Here is a 27,060-nt window from a genome sequence, read left to right on the forward strand (position 1 = left end):
TTTCTGACTTCCTGTCACTTCATGGCCTACTTTGTTCAGGCTCAGGCCACCTCCTTGTATACTTCTTCCTATTTCCATCACATCCCCCTTTTATCTTGTGTGACTGTGATTAATGTACTTCTTCAGTGTTAGTTTGCCATTTATTGCCTTATAGGAAATGAAGTCAATGGTACTGCATTCCTCTCCCCAGAACACATGGCCAGGCTAACATCTTTTTCTGATGTCCTTTTGATCCTCTTGGTTATCACTATACATTTGTGTATGTATATGCTCATTAATCTTCAGGTCCCCGATACCGTGTCATTTGTTCTCCTTTGTGTACCATCGAGAAAACTTCTTGGTAATTACTTTTATCTTGATTATTCTATATACTTACTCTAAACGCTGAAATCGTTTCACCATTTCTTCATTATATGATCCCATTTCTTTATCGTGTTCTGGCTCTTCTAAAAATAGTGCTTTAGGATGTGGCACGCTATTAACTCAGTATGGTCCCACCTATTTAGGAAAAAAAAAATACTTATCTCTCTTTCAATATTAGGTTTTAAGTGATAATCATGTATTAAAACTAAATCAACAATTTTAAATTCCAGCACCTCAGTGATGTTGTTCAGTCACTGCAGACATTGTTGCACATTAATTCTTCCCCTTAGACCAACTAATCATTTTTAACAACAGTTCTACGAAAGGTTTATTATTACCTCTACAGGTAATAATCATGTTGTCATGTGTGGTAATTCATTTATCCGTACCAGAAATTCAGCAACAAACTGTTCACAAGATCTTTGTTTTGTGGAACAATATGCCCTACAAAGACATGAAATCTCCTTCATTATTTGTTCACAGGGATTATTACATTGTGGGCAATATTCAGAAACAACTATATGTTGTACCTGTTCCCACGCTAAAAATTCTTTAAATGCTTGACTGATAAATTGTGGACCATAGTAACCTGTGTGGTTTTCGCATATCTATGATGTATTCTCTCAAACAGTGAATTATTGTATAAGCATTTCCATGTTTGGTAGTGTAAAGCTTCACATGTTTGTACCAGCACTATACTAGCACAAATATATATGTTTCTGCATTCCTCTCTGCTGGAAGTTGACCAAAAAATTCTGCTGCAGAAAGGTCATGAATTCCCTTAGATATTATAGGATATAACTTACGTACTATAGTTCAATTTTCTTCCCTCATTTTTCGGCATGCTTCACAGGTTCTTATTATTGTTAATACTTTTCTCCTTAAGTCCCTAAAATAATAAAAATTTTACCAGATGCTTTATGCACTTCCATACTCCAAAGTGTCCATAACTCTTGTGAATAAACGTAATGAGGTCTAATTCTACTGTTGACAGGTATACATAGTTTCAATTTGAACTTTATTCTCTTCGTTTTCCAGAATAACACATCTTTATGAATCATCCATTCTGATGTTTTATTGTCCATGATTAAACATTGTTCAGTCACCAACCACTCATCTTTAAAATGTAGATCTTTAGCCATATCCTTCTTTATGTGGAAGGCTAAATTCTGTACCTTTGTTTGTGTAACAAAGACGCTGAGTCACAGATAGGCACTACAAAAAGACTCACACATACACACACTTGCACACACTCACACAAACACAACACACACACACACACACACACACACACACACACACACACACATGACTGCAGTCTCAGGCAACTGAGACCACGTTGTGAGCTACAGCATCAGTGCATGATGAGAGTTGTGTCTGGGTGGGGGTAAGGAGGAGGCTGGGGCAGGGAGGGGAGGGGAGAAATAAAAAGACTGGATGTGATGGTGGAATGACGGATGTGTAGTGCTGGAATGGGAACAGGGAAGTGGCTGGATGGGTGAGGACCGTGACTAATGAAGGTTGAGGCCGGGAGGGTTAAATTTCATGCCCACTGTCCTTCCAGCCCCACCCACAGTGGTATTCCACTGTCCACTGAACCTACACAGTATACTCGTCCATCCTTACACTACCCCTGCGCCCAATCCCTTACCTCATGGCTCACATCCCTGTAATAGATCTTGATGCAAGACCTGTTCCATACATCCTCCCACTACCACCTACTCCAGTCTGGTCACTAACATCATCTATCCCGTCAAAGGCATGGTTACCTGTGAAACCAGTCATGTAATCTACAAGCTAAGCTGCAACCACTGTGCTGCATTCTATGTAGGCATGATGACCAACAAGCTGTCGATCCACATGAATGGCCACCGAAAAACTGGAGCCAAGAAACAAGTGGACCACCCTGTTGCTGAACTCACTGCCAAGCATGATATCTTTCATTTCAATGACTGCTTCACAGCCTGTACCACATGGATCCTTCCCACTGACACCAGCTTTTCTGAATTGCACAGGTGGTAACTTTCCTTGCAATACATCCTGCGTTCCCGTAACCCTCCTGATCTCAACCTTCACCACTCCCATCATGCACTGGTGCTGCTGCTCGTAGTGTGGTTTCATTTGCCTGACACTGCTCTCGTGTGTGTGAGTTGCGTTTGTGTGAGTGTGTGTATGTGTGTACATGTCTCTGTCATCTATTGTTGATGAAGGCCAACGGCCGAAAGCTTTAATTGTCAGAGTCTTTTTGTTGTACCTATACATGACTCAGCATCTCCGCTATATGGTGATTAGCAACTTTCCTTTTCGTAATATTGTTAATGTTAAAAAATTTATATTTCAAGTAACCCCAGAACCTACCGTTGTTACCATATCATCCATTTCCAATGGAAGATGTGATAGGGCACCAGGAAGCACATTTTTTGAACCCTTTATGTAATTTATTTCGATCTGGTACTCTTGTAACAATAATACCTACTGTAACAGTCTGCTTTGTAATAAACGACTTTCCATGAGAAATCCTACAGCTTGATGATAGTATACACCACTATTTTGGATCCCCATACAAAGTTTGAAACTTGGTATGCTCCAGACTGAAGCTAATAACTCTTTCTCTGTTGTCATATTATTCAATTCATGTTTGGTCAAAGCTGTACTGGTAAGCCTTAGTGTATTATGTTCTCCTGTAATAGGACCCCTTTCACCTTGGAATAGCTCACAAGCCGCTCCATATTCTGAAGCATCAGTACTAAATTTAAATGGCTTTTCCATACACTGATGTTTCAAAATAGGTGTGTTCGCTAATGCTGATTTAATGTTGTTAAAAGCTTCTGATTCCTCGTCTCCCTAAAGCCGTTTCAATCTTTGCGTAAGATGTTGGATCATTCATAGGTTGACCACGAATATTACAGTGGATTTGTCTTATATTCTGGGGTTCTGGACAATCTTTGATTCCATGAATCGGCTCTGAATCTGCTTTATTTCATTTGTCCCTACCAGATGTCCTAACAGTTTTCATTCTTCCCTGCCAAAACTGACTTAGATAACTTAATCGTAAGGTCTTTTGTGTAGAACCTATCCAAGGTTCTTGTCAGTAGAGCACAATGTTCCTCCCAAGTTTTGAATACCAACGGTATGTCATCCGATCTTGTAAGAGTTCCTTTCCTGACAATGCATCTAAAGCTCTAATGAATACTGATACTGAAATGTTTAGAGAAAAAGGCAAAACCTTAAACTGGTAGGACTTACCTTCACACAAAACAAAAAGTTGTAAGTTTCCTAGAAGCTTCATCAAGTTTCACCTGTGAGTACCTCGTGAGGTGCGTCGAACTAAAATATCACAATTGTACGAATTTTGCTAAAATTTCGTCAGTACTAACCAGTCTGTCTCTTACCGTTTCTGTATATTTGTTTAATATTCAAGGAGTACCCAATGGAATACTGCTGTATCTTTACATACCACCAGTATTGGCTTATGGTAAACTCTAAGGCTACATTCCACACTATTATTTTCAATAATTTTATCTACGTCTTCTTGTACTGCTGGGTGTATTCTCAAGGGCAGTGGGTGCGGTTTGGGGATAAAAAAAAAGGAGAGAGGGGGAGAGAGAGAGAGAGAGAGAGAGAGAGAGAGAGAGAGAGAGAGAGAGAGAGAGAGAGTCTCTTCCTTATCTTAAAATTACGTACATAATCTCCCGGTATTCCTGGTTTATCTGAAAATACTTTGTCATATTGTATCAATATCTCATACAAATCTTCTTGCTGAGAATTAGTTAACAAATCTGACTCGTAAGTTTTCATTTTAACCTGTAGTTGGAATACCTCTTGGGAACTGGCTGGATTCTCTGATTGTGTCATTTTCAATGTGGTGATTAAACGTATTTCACAGTTCTTCCAGCCGGCCGGTGTGTCTGAGCGCTTCTAGGCGCTTCAGTCTGGAACCATGTGACCGCTACATTCGCAGGTTCGAATCCTGCCTCGAGCATGGGTGTGTGTGATGTCCTTACGTTAGTTAGGTTTAAGTAGTTCTAAGTTCTAGGGGACTGGTGACCTCAGATGTTAAGTCCCATAGTGCTCAGAGCCATCTGAACAATTCTTCCCATCCACAAACTTTTGGCTCATAATAGTATTATATAGGTATTGTTATTAAATTTACATCTTAACTCTTTCATAGCAAAGTGTAATATTACTCTGTATGCTAGAAGCTAGTCAGTACCAAGTAACAATTATATGTTCATATGTGGTACAACTAAAATGGTTTGCATAAAAGCAAAATTGCTTATAGTTAATAATACGTCTTGTTTTATTTGCTTTGCTTTTGCCCCACTAATGCCGAAAATGTACAATTCAGTCACTGGAAGTGTGGGATATGCTGCTCTTTGTTTTAATATCTCTAGCAAAGATTCTGACTCAAGTGAAATTTTGCTGCTTCAATTTATGTGGACATCGGGCGCTGATAACCTCGCTGTTGTGCGCCCTAAAACACTAATCATCATCTAATCATCTATGTGGACATCAATTTTATGGTTATTCATGTCTCCTGTTACTATAGGTTTACTATTTGTATCAGTCTCATGCTGCTATTCTTCCTCTAATAACAATTCCATCATGGTTATTGTTTTTGTCAATGCTGTGGGCTGTGTCAACATATGGGCCAAATCTTACATCGACAGGTGTCCTGAATCCTGGTCCCCTCTCCAGGACATTCTCTGTTTCCTAATGCATTGATGACCGCGATGTTGAATGCCTTCCAGATGCAGCAACAACAGCAGCAGCATCCTACTACTACTGTAGCTTATGATGATACAAGTGCTTGTAGTGGTGGATTGTTGTTATTCATTGGCAAATTAACAGATGTTGGGGGTTGTCATTTCTTGACCTTCTGTTATGTTGTTTATTCTTGCCATAGGCAGACTTTGTAACTTGACAAAAATTTGCCTCTCTCCTTTCCTGGAATTTATTATTTATTCGGTTACTATCACTATTTATAGCACTGTGATTATTATTCTCTTTCTCACTATTCATTGTACCTAAACTTTCTACAAGGAGAACAATTCATTTACTGTTGTCCATCCTCTCCATAAAATCTCTTTACAAACGTAATAGGGTAGTCTTCTGACTAATACGTTTGCTAAATGTACTTTTTCTAAGGGATTGTGAAGTATTTCGATCGAGTGAGGTTCCACTCTATGTGCTTCTTAAAGCTGCCCCATGACCTATTATAATATTTAGGCTCAAGCAGTTCTAAGGTTAGTTTCTTCTGTATGCCTTGAGACCAATACTCCTGTTTAAATTTTTCTTGGAAGTCAGCCCAAGATGCGGATTCTTGTGAGTGAGTATTTCTCCACCCTGCAGTATCACTCATCAAATAACTTAAAGCAAAGTCTATCTTTTTTTAATCTTCCCACTTAGGCAGTAAAGATCTCGAAAATACCCTTAAGAAGCAAGTAGCGTGTACATCACCATAAGATTTGAATTCTGGAAAATGCTTATATAGATTGCTATTCTTCCAACAGTGTACTAGTGACAGTAGATTGTCCCATGTACTGACTTTCTTAAGTTATGTTTTAGCCAATGTATCCCATAACTGTTTAAAATCGTTGTTCTGTTGAGTAGCCTCTTCCCCAGAAAGTTTGACAATCCTCAAATTTTCTGCTTTCTCTTGAAATTTTTGATCTACCAACACCTGTACCCTTTCCTCCAAATCAGTACTCATCTTACGTAAACAAGTAGTGTCCCCATTTTCATTTCTCTGGTCTAATAATTTAGTATGTCCTGTTGCTTCTGTGATTTGATCCTTCATAATTTTTCATTCCTTTTCCATAAACTTACAGACTCTATTTATGTTGATATGCTGTTCTTTAATATGTTCGTGTTTTTCCTTACTTACTAAGACACAATGCCGTACAATTTCCACATGTATCTCTTCTTTCAAAGCAATGAGTTTACTACCCACCATGTTTTCAAGATCTGACTGCAGAACCTTGCAACCTTCTTGAATGTTAAGTTTAAACTCAGCTCTTAATTCATTGTTATTTCTTTGTAAGTTAATTATACTGTCCTGAATTTATTATAGCTCATTACTAATCTTACCTTTACTGTCTCATACTAGTGAGAGTTTGTTACTAGTCTTATCATTACTGTCTTTTATTTCCTTATTGATACTATCCTCTTGGGTCATACACATCTCCTCCAATTTCGCAAATAATCTTCATATTTATTCCTTGTGCTACCTTGCCCATTTTCCTGGTCCACACATGAATATGTTAATATCATGCTGCTAATTACTAATAAGTCTTATTTGCTTGCTACACAACATTACTAGCTAGTTATTCTAGTCTCCTTTTCCACAACACAAAAAAATAGTGCTTTAAATAGTAATAACCACAGCCCATCCACAAACGAAACAGCATGCTTGGTTTCAACTGTGACTGCATTGCAGCTCGTCATATTGAACAACTATACCAAGCTGCTGCTGATGACTGCTCGGTGTCTTGTGACTGCTGAAAGCTGTAGACAGTGTGCCTTGTGGATCGAACGATACGATGTATGTTGGCTACTGCTAACTCATTAACCTTCGTCTCTAAACTCACCAAGACTTCTTCCATTTTGCAGTGCAAAACTTAGGTGCATGCTTCGTATTCACATTTCCTCACACATCCACAATATTGTAGCAGTGGACCCTGTTATTGCAGTCAACTGCACTATGTATCATTTACCTTTGGGAGGTTTTTTTCCTTTTCTTACAAAAAGCTCTCAAATATCATCTTCTTAGGCCTTGTTGTTCCGTAATCATTTACTGTTGTTGCCCCTTATTACATGTATTTCTTCAGTATTTCTTGCAATTTCTCCCAAATCTTCCCTTCTTCACTTATTTACATCTTTTTTTCTCACGTCCACTATGTCCTGACCAAAACAGTTGACATATATCTTGTGCTTAGTGCTCATAGGGAGATGTCAGACTTACCACTTTCATACATCCTCCTGGAATAGCCTAGGATTTTGGTAGATTCGATTTGTTAGCTAATACCTTCTGGGTAATACAGGCACATATATATTTACCTTATAGAGCTGGCTCTGCTATTCAGTCCAAGGGGATAATCTTCTTCACCATGCTCGGATCCTCTTCACTGAAGATTTTGTGGATTAGCTGGGAAAAAGATCACTTATCTCCTCAAACAACGTAAAGCTTTCTTAACCAGAATTCCATCGTTTCAACCATATATTGTTAAATTAACCATTAACCCCACCCCCCCCGCCTTGCTCCTGTGGGCTTTGCAGCTGGTGGGGAGGCTTGTGTGCCTCAGCGATACAGATAGCCACACTGTAGGTGCAACCACAATGGAGGGGCATCAGTTGAGAGGCCAGACAAACACGTGGTTCCTGAAGAGGGGCAGCAGCCTTTTCACTAGTTGCAGGGGCAACAGTCTTGATGATTGACCGATCTTGCCTTGTAACATTAACCAAAACAGCCTTGCTGTGCTGGTACTGCGGATGGCTGAAAGCAAGGGGAAACTACAGCCATAATTTCCCTGAGGGCATGCAACTTTACTGTATGGTTAAGTGAAGATGACGTCCTCTTGGGTAAAATATTCCAGAGGTAAAATAGTCCCTCATTCAGATCTTCAGGTGGGGACTACTCAGGAGGACATCATTATCAGGAGAAAGAAAACTGGCATTCTACAGACCGGAGCGTGGAATGTCAGATCCCTTAATCGGGTAGGTAGGTTAGAAAATTTAAAAAGGGAAATGGATAGGTTAAAGTTAGATATAGTGGGAATGAGTGAAGTTGGGTGGCAGGAGGAACAAAACTTCTGCTCAGGTGAATACAGAAGCTACTACGAACAGCATAGTGAACGTATTATTGTAGCCAAGATAGACATGAAGCCAACACCTCCAACAGTAGTACAAGCTTATATGCCAACTAACTCTGCAGACGACGAAGGAAGTGAAGAAATGAATGATGAGGTAAAAAAAAAATTATTCAGATAGTGAAGGGAGACGGGGACTACTCAGGAGGACGTCGTTATCAGGAGGAAGAAAACTAGCGTTCTACGGATCGGAGCGTGAAATGTCAGATCCGTTAATCGGGCAGGTAGGTTAGAAAATTTAAAAAGGGAAATGGATAGCTTAAAGTTAGATATAGTGGGAATTAGTGAAGTTCGGTGGCAGGAGGAACAAGACTTTCGCTCAGGTGAATACAGGGTTATAAATACAAAATCACATAGGCGTAATGCAGGAGTAGGTTTAATAATGAATAAAAAATAGGAGTGGGGTAAGCTACTACAAACAGCATAGTGAACGCATTATTGTGGCCAAGATAGACACGAAGCCCATGCCTACTACAGTGGTACAAGTTTATATGCCAACTAGCTCTGCAGATGACAAAGAAATTGAAGAAATGCATGGTGATATAAAAGAAATTATTCAGATATTGAAGGGAGACGAAAATTTAATAGTCATGGGTGACTGGAATTTGATAGTAGGAAAAGGAAGAGAAGGAAATGTAGGTGAATATGGACTGGGGGTATGAAATGGAAGAGGAAGGTGCCTGGTAGAATTTAGCAGAGAGCATAACTTAGTCATAGCTAACACTTGGTTCAAGAATCATGAAAGAAGGTTGTATACATGGAAGAGGCCTGGAGACACTGGAAGGTTTCAGATAGATTATATAATGGTAAGACAGAGATTTAGGAGCCAGGTTTTAAATTGTAAGACATTTCCAGGGGCAGATGTGGACTCTGACCACAACCTATTGGTTGTGAACTGTAGGCTAAAACTGAAGAAACTGCAAAAAGGCAGGAATTTAAGGAGATGGGACCTGTTTAAACCAACAGAACCAGAGGTTGTAGAGAGTTTCTGGGAGAGCATTAGGGAATGATTAACAGGAATGGGGGAAAGAAATACAGTAGAACAAGAATAGATAGTTTTGAGGGGTGAAATAGTGAAGGCAGCAGAAAATCAAGTAGGCAAAAAGACAAGGGCTACTAGAAATCTTTGGGTAACAGAAGATATATTGTATTTAATTGATGAAAGGAGCAAATATAAAAATGCTGTAAAAGAAACAGGCAAAAAGGAATACAAATGTCTCAAAAATAAGATTGACAGGAAGTGCAAAATGGCTGAGCAGGGATGGCTAGAGGACAAATTTAAGGATGTAGAGGCATATCTCACTAGGGGTAAGAGAGATATTGCTTACAGAAAAATTAAAGAGGCCTTGGGAGAAAAGAGAACCACTTGTATGAATATCAGGAGCTCAGATGGAAACCCAGTTCTAAGCAAAGAAGGGAAAACAGAAAGGTGGAAGCAGTATATAGATGGTCTATACAAGGGCGATGTACTTGAGGACAATATTATGGAAATGGAAGAGGCTGTAGATGAAGATGAAATGGGAGATATGATACTGCGTGAAGAGTTTGACAGAGCACTGGAAGACCTGAGTCGAAACAAGTCCCTGGGAGTAGACAACATCCCATAGAACTACTGACAGCCTTGGGAGAGCCAGCCCTGACAAAACTCTACCATCTGGTGAGCAAGATGTATGAGACAGGCGAAATACCCTCAGACTTCAAGAAGAATATAATAATTCCAATCCCAAAGAAATCAGGTGTTGAAAGATGTGAAAATTACCGAACTAAGTCATGGCTGCAAAATACTAACATCAATTCTGTATGGACGAATGGGAAAACTGGTAAAAGCCAACCTCGGGGAAGATCAGTTTGTATTCCATAGAAATGTTGGAACACGTGAGGCAATACCGACCCTACAACTTATCATAAAAGATAGATTAAGGAAAGACAAACCTACATCTCTAGCATTTGTAGACTTGGAGAAGGCTTTTGACAATGTTGGCTTGAATACTCTCTTTCAAATTTCTGAAGGTGGCAGGGGTAAAATACAGGGAGCTAAAGGGTATTTACAATTTGTACAGAAACCAGATGGCAGTTATGAGTCGAGGGACATAAAAGGGTAGCAGTGGTTGGGAAGGGAGTGAGACAGGGTTGTAGCCTCTCCCCGATGCTATTTAATCTGTATATTGAGCAAACAGTAAAAGAAAAGTTCAGAGTAGGTATTAAAATCCATGGAGAAGAAATAAGAACTTTGAGCAAAATAACTGATGATGTTCAAAGTAGAGAGGATATAAAATGTAGACTGGCAATGGCAAGGAAAGCGTTTCTGAAGAAGAGTCATTTCTGAAAGTATTTGTATGGAGTGTAGCCATGTATGGAAGTGAAACATCAAACCAGTCACTGGATGGAAGACCACAACAACAACAACAACAACACTTTCAATCTCATAAAATATTCCGGAGGTAAAATAGTCCCCCATTTGGATCTCCGGGTGGGGACTACTTAGGAGGACGTCGTTATCAGGAGAAATAAAACTGGCGTTCTACGGATCAGAGCGTGGAATGTCAGATCCCTTAATCAGGCAAGTAGGTTAGAAAATTTAAAAAGGGAAATGGATAGGTTAAAGTTAGATATAGTGGGAATTAGTGAAGTTTGGTGGCAGGAGGAACAAGACTTTTGGTCAGGTGAATACAGGGTTATAAATACAATATCAAATAGGGGTATTGCTGGAGTAGGTTTAATAATGAATAAAAAAATAGGAGTGCGGGTAAGCTACTACAAACAGCATAGTGAACGCATTATTGTGGCCAAGATAGACACAAAGCTCACGCCTACTACAGAAGTACAAGTTTATATGCCAACTAGCTCTGCAGAGGATGAAGAAATTGATGAAATGTATAATGAGATAAAAGAAATTATTCAGGTAGTGAAGGGAGGTGAAAATTTAATAGTCATGGGTGACTGTAATTTGATAGTAGGAAAAGGAAGAGAAGGAAACGTAGTAGGTGAATACGGAATGGGGGTAAGGAATGAAAGAGGAAGCCGCCTGGTAGAATTTTGCACAGAGCATAACTTAATCACAGCTAACACTTGGTTCAAGAATCATGAAAGAAGGTTGTATACATGGAAGAACCCTGGAGGTACTAAAAGGTTTCAGATAGATTATATAATGGTAATAGAGAGATTTAGGAACTAGGTTTTAAATTGTAAGACATTTCCAGGGGCAGATGTGGACTCTGACCACAATCTATTGGTTATGAACTGTAGATTAAAACTGAAGAAACTACAAAAAGGTGGGAATTTAAGGAGATGGGACCTGGATAAACTGAAAGAACCAAAGGTTGGCGTGAGTTTCAGCGAGAGCATTAGGGAAAGATTGACAAGAATGGGGTAAAGAAATACAGTATAAAAAGAATGGGTAGCTTTGAGAGGTGAAATAGTTAAGGCAGCAGCCGATCAAGTACGTAAAAAGACAGGGCCTAGTATAAGTCCGTGGATAAGCTTTCTTTTCTCACCAATTTGATTCAGTAAAACCAGTTTCCAAGAAATTCTATTCTCATCTTGTCTGAACTGCTTATCATCCATGTTTCACTTCCATGAAAGACTGTTGTCCATACAAATACCCTCAGAAAAAACTTTGACTCATTTTTTTCCAAGAAACTTTTATAGTTACTACCAGCCTACATTTTACATCATTTGTACTTTGGCCTTTGCCATTTGTCTTGCACACCAAATAACAAAGGTCGTCCAATACTTTTAAGGTAACATTCCGAGTGCAGCGACAGCGACACTCGACAGAGACGGGTGACAGAGAGAAGTGTCCCCCAGTGAAAGCGACACTACTGATTTCTATTATTTCTTATGTGAGCTCATTCACAGGGCGCAACAAGTGTTGCGCTGCACGTCATGCCTGTACCTGTCACGCACGCGCCGGGAGACACTGCTGCCCCCAGACCAGTAGTGTCGCGTGTCACCGAGCGTAAATATGGATTTTACTCTCGAAGAAGACGAAAAACTGATCAATTTGGTCTGTGTTAACCTCCAGCTATAAGACGTCAAATTAGATCCAAACAAAAATACACTTGTGAAAGGCAATATGTGGAAAGATGTAGGGAAGGAACTCAATAAAAATTATCATTATTTACAGCATTATCTTGCCATGGTACTCCGCCCTGTGTACTACAAAAAAACTGTTTAAACTTATCTCTCACCTCAAATCCAACACTGTAAAACTTCTGTTATGCACCAATTCTATCATACTTGTTGACTGAGTCGGTGTTTCACATTGATAGGAGGGAATTGGTTGAGCGTCACGATAAGCGTCTCGCAGAATATTATGTTGGCAACAAGCTGTTATAATCAGATCATCAACTGATTCTGGTAAAATTGCAATTGGTGTATAAAACACTCTAAATACTTGAGACAGTAACCCAGAGGCATTTTATACTACTCAACGAGCACGACACAAATGGTAGCTAAAAATTTCTTTTTACCGATCCAGTCGTGCAACTCTTCGAGAGTATGGCTTCATCACAAAATCACTAAGTGCAAATGCTTCATCGCCAATTATGAAGTGCGGCATTAAAATATTTGTTGGGAAGGCATTTAGATGCAGGGAAATTAAAATTGTTTGTTGCAATCTTTTTCCTCATCTCGGATTTTTGAAAAATATGGCTGTCACCTCCTTTGCCATAAGAGCCAACATCTACAACAATGAATTTGTAATTGACGTCAAGTATTGCAAGCAGAACAATGGAAAAGCAATTTTTATAGTTGAAAAAAAAAAAAATAGAGATCCACTGTTTTTTGGTGCTTTTATGCGCACATGTTTGCCATCAATACTACCCACACAGTTTGGTATATTCCATATCTTCCGGAAATCTTGTTCAACGTGCTTAAAAGCATTTTCATTTGGCGAGGGCAAGCCTGTTGGCATCAGTTTTGTTCTCAATACGTTCAAAACTTTCCTAATGGTCCAGGAAATATAACCGTCTGATATGCGATAGGCATCCAACAAAGACTTAAACATTTCTCCTGTGCCAATGAATCTGTAAAAAATGGAAAAAAGAATTCCTTATCATTATTTATATAGACAATATGTGTTTTGTAAATGTACATGACATACATAAGAAACTGTGATTAGTATTTGAATGTTAACATTAAGATGCATGTCATAATTTTCGTTACAGGTGAGGATTGTAAAAGACGGTGGAAACACATTAAAGACTCATACAATAGATTCAAGCGCAACAACAAATCAGGAACAGGATCTGCTGCACCTAAGAACTCTAAATGGACAATATATAAACAGTTGAGTTTCTTGAGACCGTATCTCAGCATAGAACTGTGGCACTAACGTGGTGAAAGACAGGGTAGACGGAGCTGATACTGCTGAGCAATCTGGGGGTGAGAGTATTGTCACTTACAGGGAGGTAAATGAGGAACGAGCTGCAAATGAAACTCTTACAGACTGCCAACCTACCACAAGTACTGAGGCTACTAATACTAAACGACAACGCCGAAACAAAAAAGACGATACCATTCTCAATTACTTAAAAAAGAGGGATGACAGTCGCCAGACATTGTTAAATAAAATAGCACAAAAACATGATATTAAATTACATTCATTTTCCATCACGTCGGAGATTTTGTGGGCTCGCTACCACAGATTTACAAACTTAAAGCAAAGCAAGAAATTTTTAACATCCTGATTAATTATCAAATGATGGCAGCTGAGAATCCTGATTCTTCTATTCAGCAGTTCAATACCGAAGTCTTATTTAACTCTAGTTCTTGTCACTCAAATTACTGAAGTCAGACTACAAGCACTCCTGATTACATAATTTCAAAGCCTTTTGTTTCCACCATTTCCGTTGCCATGTATGCATACTCACCTCAAGAGCCTACTGATTGAAAATATGATACAAGACAATACAAATACAATACCTTAACATTAAGAATAATTTTTCTTCGACTGTAATCACATCTCTTGTAGTTCTTGGTTGTAATTCTTCACGAATTAAATTCAAAATAAAATAAAATTGTTTTTTAATTAATCTGCAATAAAATCTAAATTTTTCTTCATCACTTCGTAAATGTTTTCCTAACGCGTAGAAACCTTCCTTGCATCGTTCCTTGAACATTGAGTTAACAGGCCGTCTCCTCTTTAAATATTGTTACAAAAACAAATCATCATCTTCCTCCTCCTCCTCAAAAAGTAAACGCACAATTTCATTGTCGAAATGTTTTTACAGACAACCGTCGTCTTCGAATTCGAACGACACACTGTAGAATCTGTTGCTGGGTACAGCAATAACATGTGGCTGTCACGGGCAACACCTGTCTCTGTCGACTGTCGCCCGCCGCTGTTGCTGCGCTCGGAGTGTTACCTTTAATGTCTCCTTCACTAATCTAATTCCATCAGCATCAACTTATTTAATTTTAAAATTTTGAAAAAATTATCAGTGATCTTATATTACTATGGTAATTAAAAACAGTCTTGATTGCAAATTTCTTTTAATCGAAGTGACCAGTTTCAATCATTAAGACTCATCTTCAGACTCCACAACGACAGGTGGAGTCCATGGAGCAGGATGTTCAGCGTCATGGATGGGCGCAGCCTGCTCCGTGGAGTCCACCTGCCATTCTGGAGTCTGCAGATTATCCTTAAGGATTGAAATTGGTCACTCCAATTAAAAGAAATTTGCACACAGGCCTGTTTGTTTAATTATTATTTAATTTTACTACACTCCATTACTCTTGTTTTACTTTCCCTGATGTTCATCATATAACCTCTTTCCAAGACACATTCCATCCCGTTCAGCGGAGCTCTTGAGTTCTTTGCTGTGTTTGACGGAATTACAATGCTGTTCGCAAACCTTAAAGTGTTTATTTCTTCTCCTTGAACTTTTAATTCTCTTTCCAAATTTCTCTTTGGGCTCAATTAGTGCTTGCTCAATGTACAGACTAAACAGCATTGGAGATTGGCTGAAACTCAGTCTTACTCCTTCCTCAACTGCTGCATTTAATTCTTGCCACTCAACTCTTGTAACAGCAGTCTGTTTTCTGTACAAGGCATAGGTAACTCTTTTCTTCTTATATTGTATTCCAATTACCTTGAAAATTTCAGAGAGTGTATTTCAGACAGCATTGTCAAAAGTTTTGTCTAACTATATAAATTCTATAAATGTAGTGACAAGGAAAGTTGTCACTCACCATATAGTGGAGATGCTGAGTCACAGGAAGGCACAACAAAAAGATTTTCACACTTGAAGCTTTCAGCTATTGGCCTTTGAAACAATACACACACATACGCACGCACACACTCACACAAACGCAACTCACGCAGAACTGCAGTCTCAGGCAACTGAAACCACCCTGCTAGCAGCAGCACCAGTGCATGATGGGAGTAGTGACTGGGTGGGGGAAAGGAGGAGGCTGGGGTGTGGAGGGGGAGGGATAGTATGGTGGGGATAGTGGACAGTGAAGTGCTGCAGGTTGGGCGGCGGGCAGGGGAGAGGTGCAAGGAAGTAGCAGAAAAGGAGAGAAATAGAGAGAGAGGGGTGGTGGGGGAAGACTGGGTGTGGTGTTGGAATGACGGCTGTGTAGTGCTAGAATGGGAGCAGGAAAGAGGCTGGATGGATGAGGATAGCGACTAATGAAGGTTGAGGCCAGGAGGGTTACGAGAATGTAAGATGTATTGTAGGGAAAGTTCCCCATCTGCGCAATTCAGAAAAGCTGGTGTTGGTGAGAAGTATCCATATGGCACAGGCTGTGAAGCTGTCATTGAAATAAAGGATATCATGTTTGGCAGCTTGTTCAGCAACAGGGTGGTTCATTTGTTTCTTGGCCAAAGTTTGTCGGTGGCCATTCATGCGGACAGACAGCTTGTTGGTTGTCTTGTCCACATAGAATGCAGCACAATGGTTGCAGCTTAGCTTGTACGCCAAATGACTGGTTTCACAGGTACCCCTGCCTTTGATCGGATAGGTGATGTTAGTGACCGGACTGGAGTAGGTGGTGGTGGGAGGATGTATGGGACAGGTCTTGCATCTAGGTCTACTACAAGGTTAAGTCCCATAGTGCTCAGAGCCATTTGAACCATTTTTCTACTACAGGGGTATGAACCATGAGGTAAGGGATTGGGAGCAAGGGTTGTGTAAGGATGGATGAGTATATTGTGTAGGTTCGGTGGATGGCGGAATACCACTGTGGGAGGGGTGGAAAGGAAAGTGGGCAGGACATTTCTCATTTAAGGCACGACGAGAGGTAATCGAAACCCTGACGGAGAATGTAAGTCAGTTGCTCCAGTCCTGGGTGGTACTGAGTTACAATGGGAATGCTCCTCTGTGACCGGATGTGGGAGGTTGTGGGAGACTGGAAAGATAAGGTATGGGAGATTTGTTTCTGTACAAGGTTGGGAGAATAATTACGGTCAGTGAAGGCTTCAGTGAGACCCTCAGTATATTTCGAGAGGGACTGTTCATCACTGCAGATGCGATGACCACAGGTGGCTAGGCTATCCGGAAGGGACTTCTTGGTATGGAATGGGTGGCAGCTGTCGAAGTGGAGGAATTGCTGGTGTTTAGTAGGTTTGATATGATCGGAGGCACTGATGTAGCCATCTTCGAGGTGGATGTCAACATCTAGGAATGTGGCTTGTTGGGTTGAGTTGAACCAGGAGAAGCAAATGGGGGAGAAGTTGTTGAGGTTCTGGAGGAATGTGGGTAGGATGTCCTCACCTTCGATCCAGATAGCAATGAAGTCATCAGTGAATCTGAACCAAGTGAGGGGTTTAGGATTCTGGGTGTTTAGGAAGAATTCCTCAAGATGGCCCATGAATAGGTTGGCATAGGATGGTGCCTTGCGGGTGCCCATAGCCGTACCCCGGATTTGTTTGTAGATAATGCCTTCAAAGGAGAAGTAATTGTGGGTAAGGATGTAGTTGGTCATGGCGACTAGGAAGGAGATTGTTGGTTCAGAATCCATAATTGGGCATTTGGAAAGGTAGTGTTCAATAGCGGAAAGCCACTGGCATTAGGAATGATAGTGTATAGGGTGGTGGCATCAATAGTGACGAGCAGGGCACCTTGTGGTAAAGGGACAGGAACTGTGGAGAGTCAGTGAAGGAAATTGTTAGTATCTTTTATATAGGAAGTTAGGTCCCGGGTAATAGGTTGAAGGTGTTGGTCTACGAGAGCAGCGATTCTCTCAGTGGGGGCACAGTAACCGGCCACAATGGGGCATTCCGGGTGGTTAGGTTTATGGACTTTAGGAAGCATGTAGAAGGTAGGAGTGTGTGGAATGGTAGGGGTAAGTAGAGAGATGGACTCTGGGGAGAGGTCCTGGGATGGGCCTAAGGATTTGAATAGTGACTGTAGATCCTGCTGGATTATTGGAATGGGGTCACCATGGCAAGGTTTGTAGGTGGAAGTATCTGACAGCTGACGGAGTCCTTCCGCCAGGTAATCTTTGCGGTTGAGAACAACAGTGATGGACTGCGGTGTGTTGCATTTGCATGAGTGTTTGTGTGTGTATGTGTGTCTATTGTTGGCAAAGGTCATTGGCCGAAAGCTTTAAGTGTGAAGATCTTTTTTTGTGCGTATCTGCGACTCAGCATCTCCGTTATATGGTGAGTGGCAACTTTCCTTCTTGCAATATTGTTACGTTCCATCCTGGATTTTCCATTGTTTGGTTCTATGAATGTAGATTGGCCTTTCTTCAGTCTATCAACTAAGATAAGTCCAGGGTCAGAATTGCCGTGCTTGTTTCTATATCTCTCTCCCGAATCCAAACTGATGTTCCCTGTTCTTGGCTTCTACCTATTTTTGTATTCTTCTGTAAATAATTTGTGGTAGTATTTTGCAACCATGACTGATGAAACAGTTGGTTTGCTAATATTAACGCCTGGCTTGTTTGGAATTGGGATTATTAGACTCTTCTTGAGGTCTTGTTTTTCGGCTATCTCGTATTGGTTGGATAACACATGGACTAGTTTTATCATGGCTGGCGCTTCAAACAATCTCATTAATTCTGAGGGAATTTCTTCTACTCCAGGTGTGATGCTTTGACTTAGGTCTTTTAGTGTTCTCCAAGTTTCTTCCCCCAGTTTCATATCTCCCATCTCATCTTCATTTACATGCTTTTTCTTTTCTGTAATATTGTCTTAAAGTCTCTTTCTGCTATATAGCCCTTTGCAAGGGTTCCAACAGTTTTGCAAGGTTTCCAACAGTCTTGAAGTGAATTTTGTGTATGTCAGTTGGAACCTTTGCTATTGTCAGATGTTCTACATGTAATGCAACTTCTACCACAAAGTAAAAAGTTCCATTAGCAGAACAAAGTTTGGATTTATTTTCCAGTTTACAACGTAAATGTTTATAGAATTTAAATGCTTGACTTACAAAATAAGAGTTCTAACTTGACTGTCTCCTTTTTGTCTAATAACATTCACACAGAGAACTTCTTAAACTGCTGTGAAGCCCAAGCCATGGAACTTCACCATGGAGGGGCTTCACAGTGCTGCAGACTCTGAGGAATTGCTGATGATGAAGTCAGCACTTCAAATGGAAGTCTTTCGTTGCCTCACAACACTCCGGAAGTGCCTCAAACATAAAATAACCCACAAACAAACCCAGAATCATAATGATACCTTAAATAATATTACCTGAATCTATCTGAACATAGCCAAGGGTATAGCTGGTTTACCCATACGTCCATAGTTTATTAAACATAGCTGTAGCCTCACACCTTCTATATATTTCGTCCAACATTCAGTCTTCCTTTGTTTGCTTAGTACTAGCTTACAACATGAGCTCTTGATATTCGTGTAGCTACTTCTCTTTTCTCCAAAAGTTTCTTTAATTTTCTTAAAGGTAGCATCTATCTACCCCTAGTCATGCGTGCTTCTACAGCTTTGCATTTCTCCTCAAGCCATTCCTGTTTTACCCTTTTCAGTTACTCCTAATCTCCTTCTTTGTGTGTGTATCCTATTTTGCCTAATTCATTTTATTCATTTTTATATTTCACCTTTCAACAGTTAAATTCAAAATCTTGTGTGTTATAAAAAGATTTGTACTAAATTTTATTTGTTGGCTATTTTATAGTCAGTTGCCTTCACCATTTCATCTTTCAAAGCTACCCAGTCATCTTCTATTGTATTTCTTGCCTGTTTCAGTCAATAGTTGCCTTATGCTTCCTTTGAAGCTCTCAACAATCACTAGTTCTTTCAACTTGTCCAGGCTCTTTCATTTGCTACCTTCAGTTTTGATCTGGAGTTCATAACCAATAAATTATGAGCATAATCCACATCTGATCATGGAAATACTTTGATGTTTTAAATCTGGTATCGAAATCTGAAACTTTCATGCCTCCATCCTGCTTCCATGTATATAATCTTCTTTCATGATTCTCTCACCAACTGTTGTCAATAATGAAGTTGTGCTCTGTGCAAAATTTACCAGGTGACTTGCCCAGTTATTCCCTTTCCTACTGTCATATTCCAATCACTTATCAAAATTAAATTTTCATCTCCGTAAGAAACTGAATAATTTCTTTAATCTCACTATATGTTTTTTCAATCTGTTCATCATCTGCACCTCTTTTACTACTGCGATGAGCCTTGGATATGATAATGTATTATGATTGATGAATTTTTCGTAAGGTATTTTTCATAAGGTATTATGAAGAAAAGCAGTTGATTAAAATTGGCAGCACATGAAATAATTTGATCTTAGTTTGGTTTTTAGTATCTCATACTTGTGACATTTTAATTTTACAGAATGAAATATCAGCCAAAGACGTTATCATGGCAAATCGTGTGAATAAAAAGAGCAGGAAAAGAGAGAAACAACTTAAGAAAGTAAAGCAGCTGATTGTGGTAAGTTTGGGTTTTCTGTTATTTGGTAACTCTGGATTGATGTTTTAAGTTATTTGGAAGCTGTATGAATGTATTGAATTTCTGTGTTATGTAATTATGTGGCTCAAAATATTTCTTGCAGAAGAGTAAAAAGAAGAAAGGTGCTGTGCCTGCATTTAATTTCTCAGCTCTGCATCTAGTACATGATCCCCAAGGTTTGTATAGGATAATACTTTTTTCTCAAAAAAATATTCATTTTGTAGTATTGCTTTGAATTAAACTTTGCAGACATCCACTGCATTAATTGTTGTAAGTAGTTGTTATGGATATCAATCATTTTCCTAACTTGGTTCATTTATTTTATTCTGCATAACTGTCCCATGAAACGTGTAGGTGTTGAGTGGGGAGAGAAGTGAGAGATATGTATAGACTGTATAGACTTCCTTACACCCTCTGTTTGATCCAAAGCTTTGAGTGACTTAGCCTTCCACGCTGCATCTAATGTGTTTTTTCCCCCTGGTGAATAAGTGATAATTACCAACTCTATGGATCAACAATTTGACCACATTTTTATAACCATCCCTGCACAAGTTCTCTCTCTCTCTCTCTCTCTCTCTCTCTCTCTCTCTCTCTCTTCCTCCCTCCCCGCTAATCGACTACTTTTGTTGTAAATCTTTTTGATAATTCTTCTCGGACCAAAACAATTTGGCTGTATGTCGTGGTAAATATCTGTAAAAAATTAACTCTACTAATTTCCAGTTAGTGAAGGCGCATTTAATTTCAGTGTCTGTATTTCACATTACTCAAATTGATTTTGTGAAGACACTTCCTTCTTCTTACATGCTTCAATATACCATTTATAGCCGTAATACTCCCTCATGGTAGAAGAGTCTATAAGAACAGGAAAAAGTGCAGTGATCTGTTTTGTAATTCTGTCAGAACATTATTGCTTGTATAGTGTAAAATATTGCTAATAGATTAAATTTTTTTCTGTTTTCAGATTTTGCAGAGAAACTTTTCCGGCAAATAGAGACAACCAATGAAAGGTTTGAGGTAAAACTTATGACACTTGATGTAATATCAAGACTAATAGGACTGCACCAACTGTTCCTTTTCAATTTTTATCCATATATTCAGAGGTTTATGCAACCTCACCAAAGGGGTTAGTCTGTTAAAACACATTTTATACAAATTAACTTTCATTTCTGCATAGACATTTACCTTCCATTGTTGTTACAGAGGTGACGAAGATGCTACAGTTTGCTGCACAAGCTTCGCATGAGTTAGTACCTCCTGATGTAAGTATATGAATTGATGAAGGATCAACAAGATAACTTGTAAAATGTACATCTCAGAAATCACAGCACTTCATTTGTGTTGAGGTTTTTGTTCATAACTAACCTTAAATGGGCATACACGAGTTAAAACTTGTAGGCTATAATGGCAAATGAAGATGAAAGACCATACTTGCTAAGAGGTTGTTGTGCTATGATTTTGTGGTTAATAGCATCAAGTAGGTACCTTTGTATCATCATCTAGTTGAACCCTGGACATAAAAGTTTTCTAAGTATGGTACCCGCGTCATATTGTAGTTTTATACAATATGACGCAATACCATACCCAGAAAACTTTTATGTCGACTGACTGGCTGAGGAAGCCTACGCAATTGTATTAGATGGATGCTGTTTATTACTCAACATAAAATGACAAAAAAGAAGAAGAACACGTAAAATGAAAACAGAAATTTGAGTGAAGGTTAACTTATCTCTCTCCCCCTCTCACTCCCACTCCCCCTCCCTCCCTCCCTCTCTGCCCCCTCACTTCTTCCAAGTTTTTCCATAAAAATAAGGGTAAGCAACTACTCAACTGTTGTTCTTGTGGATTGTATTTTAATATAACCTTGCAAGTATTAAAAATGTATTCAGTACTGTCATTCATGTAGCCACTGGTAACAGATTTCAGGCTTTCATACTTCTTTCCTTTTTCCCTATTAGCTGTGCAAACTTGTATTCACTCTTTAAGTTTGATTTTAGAATCAGCCTTATTATAGTGTTAGTTGCAGCAGACAGCATTTAAACTTTTCATTTGTTTACCTCCTTTTTTATTCATTCGTAGCAGTTCATTGTTAAATTTCACTAATTTATATAATTACAGGGTCCTTAAACAATAATCTCTCTCCCTCTCTCTCTCCCCCTCTCACTCCCACTCCCCCTCCCTCCCTCCCTCTCTGCCCCCTCACTTCTTCCAAGTTTTTCCATAAAAATAAGGGTAAGCAACTACTCAACTGACTGAGATATCACCATAATAGTACCAAGAATTTCACTTTCAAGCAACTGCTCTTTTTTTCTAATTTAAGGACACTCACCAAAGCAGACAGTGCATCTGCTGCTGCTTCAGAGAGGTGTGTTCCACTGTAGAATTTTCTTTATCATAAAATTAATTATTTTGTGTACAAGCAGATATCTCAAAAACCAATATGAGGGTCATTCAATAAATAATGCACTTAAAAAAATTACGTACTGGTGTTCAACAAAAATATGGAAACACCAAAAACTCAACACTTCACCATACCTAATACAGTACAGGAAATCCGTTGACATTCAAATCAGTGTCCAGTCATCTTAGAATGGTTAAATACAGATCCTGTATGGTTTCCAAGAGAAAATAGTGGCGAGTTCAGGTAGTGATGATGGAGCTGGATAGCAATCACAAACTTTTCTCTCCAAAGTAAACCACAGTTCTCGATGGTGCAAGCTGTGTGGCCAAGGGGTCCTGTCATCTTGGAACACAGTATCACGATTGGGAAACAAACGTTATACCATTAGATGGATCAGATCTGCCAAGATGGTCATACAATCCTTGACAATAATGCCACCTTGCAGAGCAACCATGGGGTCCGTGCAATACCACAACATGGCTGCTTAAATCATCACCGAACCTCTGCCATGTTTCACTCTTGAAATGTAAACTCAGTGAGAAGTTGGAAACAGTGCGAAACGTGACTCATCCAACCAAATAACATTCTTCCTTTGCTCTGTAGGCCAGGTTTTATTGCTTCAGCCCATGTTTTCCTGTTATGAGCATTTGCATAACTGATGTGTGTGGTTTTGGATTCCCAGCTAGCTCTGCAATTCCCAGATTATTGAGCTCCCTTCATATTGTTTAGGTACTGGCAGGGTTCTTTTGCAAAATTCAGTTCTGCACTGACTTTTGCAGCTGTTGTCTTCTTTTTATCTCCCACAGTTCTTTTCAATGACTGTCTGTCACTATCACTCCAAGCACTCTTTCATCCACATTGTCACTTAGCAGGTGATGTTTTTCTGTTTCACCTGTATGCGGTATAAATCCTCGATATTATGCATCCTGAAACATCAAACACTTCAGCTACCTTGATTACAGAAGTATCCTCCATACAAGCACCAACAATTGCCTACAATCAAATTCACTTAGCTCCAACACAGTACACTCACAACTACACAGAATGCTGACCATGAAACATAACCAAACCTCCAGAAAGGAACGTATCGGTGCTGACTTCAAGGGAAATAAAAGCATTGTGGTGACCAAAGTGGATAAGGAAAATGCTACGGTTGTTACAAACTCCATGGAAGAGAGTGAGGAGATTGAACAACTATTGGCTTATCCTGTGTACCACAAATTAAAAAGTGATCATAGAACAGAAACTTCCAAAAATTGATAAGTCCAGAATGGATAGCTCTGTTACCAAGAATTAAATGCCTCCAATAGCTGTCTCACCCGGAATACATGGTTTTCCAGAGATACTCTTGGAATTCTGCCCACTGAAACTTTGTTGTTGTTGTGGTCTTCAGTCCTGAGACTGGTTTGATGCAGCTCTCCATGCTACTCTATCCTGTGCAAGCATCTTCATCTCCCAGTACCTACTGCAACCTACATCCTTCTGAATCTGCTTACTGTATTCATCTCTTGGTCTCCCTCTACGATTTTTACCCTCCACGGTGCCCTCCAATGCTAAATTTGTGATCCCTCGATGTCTCAAAACATGTCCTACCAACCGATCCCTTCTTCTAGTCAAGTTGTGCCACAAACTTCTCTTCTCCCCCACCCTATTCAATACCTCCTCATTAGTTACGTGATCTACCCACCTTATCTTCAGCATTCTTCTGTAGCACCACATTTCGAAAGCTTCTATTCTCTTCTTGTCCAAACTAGTTATCGTCCATGTTTCACTTCCATACATGGCTACACTCCATACAAATACTTTCAGAAACGACTTCCTGATACTTAAATCTATACTCGATGTTAACAAATTTCTCTTCTTGAGAAACGCTTTCCTTGCCATTGCCAGTCTACATTTTATATCCTCTCTACTTCGACCATCATCGGTTATTTTACTCCCTAAATAGCAAAACTCCTTTACTACTTTAAGTGTCTCATTTCCTAATCTAATTCCCTCAGCATCACCCGACTTAATTTGACTACATTCCATTATCCTCGTTTTGCTTTTGTTGATATTCATCTTATATCCTCCTTTCAAGACATTGTCCATTCCGTTCAACTGCTCTTCCAAGTCCTTTGCTGTCTCTGACAGAATTGCAATGTCATCGGCAAACCTCAAAGTTTTTACTTCTTCTCCATGAATTTTAATACCTACTCCGAATTTTTCTTTTGTTTCCTTTACTGCTTGCTCAATATACAGATTGAATAACATCGGGGAAAGGCTACAACCCTGTCTCACTCCTTTCCCAACCACTGCTTCCCTTTCATGCCCCCCGACTCTTATAACTGCCATCTGGTTTCTGTACAAATTGTAAATAGCCTTTCGCTCCCTGTATTTTACCCCTGCCACCTTCAGAATTTGAAAGAGAGTATTCCAGTTAACATTGTCAAAAGCTTTCTCTAAGTCTACAAATGCTAGAAATGTAGGTTTGCCTTTTCTTAATCTTTCTTCTAAGATAAGTCGTAAGGTCAGTATTGCCTCACGTGTTCCAACATTTCTACGGAATCCAAACTGATCTTCCCCGAGGTCGGCTTCTACCAGTTTTTCCATTCGTCTGTAAAGAATTCGCGTTAGTATTTTGCAGCTATGACTTATTAAACTGATAGTTCGGTAATTTTCACATCTGTCAACACCTGCTTTCTTTGGGATTGGAATTATTACATTCTTCTTGAAGTCTGAGGGTATTTGGCCTGTCTCATACATCGTGCTCACCAGATGGTAGAGTTTTGTCATGACTGGCTCTCCCGAGGCCATCAGTAGTTCTAATGGAATGTTGTCTACTCCCGGGGCCTTGTTTCGACTCAGGTCTTTCAGTGCTCTATCAAACTCTTCACGCAGTATCTTATCTCCCATTTCGTCTTCATCTACATCCTCTCCCATTTCCATAATATTGTCCTCAAGTACATCGCCCTTGTATAAACCCTCTATATACTCCTTCCACCTTTCTGCCTTCCCTTCTTTGCTTAGAACTGGGTTGCCATCTGAGCTCTTGATATTCATACAACTGGTTATCTTCTCTCCAAAGGTCTCTTTAATTTTCCTGTAGGCAGTATCTATCTTACCCCTAGTGTGACAAGCCTCTACATCCTTACATTTGTCCTCTAGCCATCCCTGCTTAGCCATTTTGCACTTCCTGTCGATCTCATTTTTGAGACGTTTGTATTCCTTTTTGCCTGCTTCATTTACTGCATTTTTATATTTTCTCCTTTCATCAATTAAATTCAATATTTCTTCTGTTACCCAAGGATTTCTATTAGCCCTCGTCTTTTTACCTACTTGATCGTCTGCTGCCTTCACTACTTCATCCCTCAGAGCTACCCATTCTTCTTCTACTGTATTTCTTTCCCCCATTCCTGTCAATTGTTCCCTTATGCTCTCCCTGAAACTCTCTACAACCTCTGGTTCTTTCAGTTTATCCAGGTCCCATCTCCTTAAATTCCCACCTTTTTGCAGTTTCTTCAGTTTCAATCTGCAGTTCATAACCAATAGATTGTGGTCAGAATCCACATCTGCCCCAGAAAATGTCTTACATTTTAAAACCTGGTTCCTAAATCTCTGTCTTACCATTATATAATCTATCTGATACCTTTTAGTATCTCCAGGCTTCTTCCATGAATACAACCTTCTTTCATGATTCTTGAACCAAGTGTTAGCTATGATTAAGTTAGGCTCTGTGCAAAATTCTACAAGGCGGCTTCCTCTCTCATTCCTTCCCCCCAATCCCTATTCACCTACTATGTTTCCTTCTCTCCCTTTTCCTACTGACGAATTCCAGTCACCCATGACTATTAAATTTTCGTCTCCCTTCACTACCTGAATAATTTCTTTTATCTCGTCATACATTTCATCTATTTCTTCATCATCTGCAGAGCTAGTTGGCATATAAACTTGTACTACTGTAGTAGGCATAGGCTTTGTGTCTATCTTGGCCACAATAATGCGTTCACTATGCTGTTTGTAGTAGCTAACCCGCACTCCTATTTTTTTATTCATTATTAAGCCTACTCCTGCATTACCCCTATTAGATTTTGTATTTATAACCCTGTAATCACCTGACCAAAAGTCTTGTTCCTCCTGCCACCGAACTTCACTAATTCCCACTATATCTAGCTTTAAGCTATCCATTTCCCTTTTTAAATTTTCTAACCTGCCTGCCCGATTAAGGGATCTGACATTCCACACTCCGATCCGTAGAATGCCAGTTTTCTTTCTCCTGATAATGACGTTCTCTTGAGTAGTCCCCGCCCGGAGATCCGAATGGGGGACTATTTTACCTCCGTAATATTTTACCCAAGAGGACGCCATCATCATTTAATCATACAGTAAAGCTGCATGTCCTCGGGAAAAATTACGGCTGTAGTTTCCCCTTGCTTTCAGCCATTCGCAGTACCAGCACAGCAAGGCCGTTTTGGTTAATGTTACAAGGCCAGATCAGTCAATCATCCAGACTGTTGCCCCTGCAACTACTGAAAAGGCTGCTGCCCCTCTTCAGGAACCACATGTTTGTCTGGCCTCTC

At 39.6% G+C, this 27,060-nt stretch overlaps 1 protein-coding gene across 2 annotated transcripts in view; it reads left to right on the top strand.

Moving 5' to 3' along the window:
• Nucleotides 1-27,060, top strand: part of LOC124611521 (protein SDA1 homolog) — a 179,651-nt gene that overhangs the window by 76,083 nt on the left and 76,508 nt on the right. For both annotated transcript variants that reach the window (XM_047140253.1, XM_047140252.1), the window contains exons 9-12: nucleotides 19,987-20,085; nucleotides 20,207-20,279; nucleotides 21,065-21,226; nucleotides 21,304-21,362. In XM_047140253.1, the coding sequence (XP_046996209.1) occupies nucleotides 19,987-20,085; nucleotides 20,207-20,279; nucleotides 21,065-21,226; nucleotides 21,304-21,362 (393 nt within the window). The remainder of the gene's footprint in view (nucleotides 1-19,986; nucleotides 20,086-20,206; nucleotides 20,280-21,064; nucleotides 21,227-21,303; nucleotides 21,363-27,060) is intronic.

This window comes from Schistocerca americana, chromosome 1, assembly GCF_021461395.2.
Source record: "Schistocerca americana isolate TAMUIC-IGC-003095 chromosome 1, iqSchAmer2.1, whole genome shotgun sequence".
NCBI classification, from domain to species: Eukaryota; Metazoa; Arthropoda; class Insecta; order Orthoptera; family Acrididae; genus Schistocerca; species Schistocerca americana.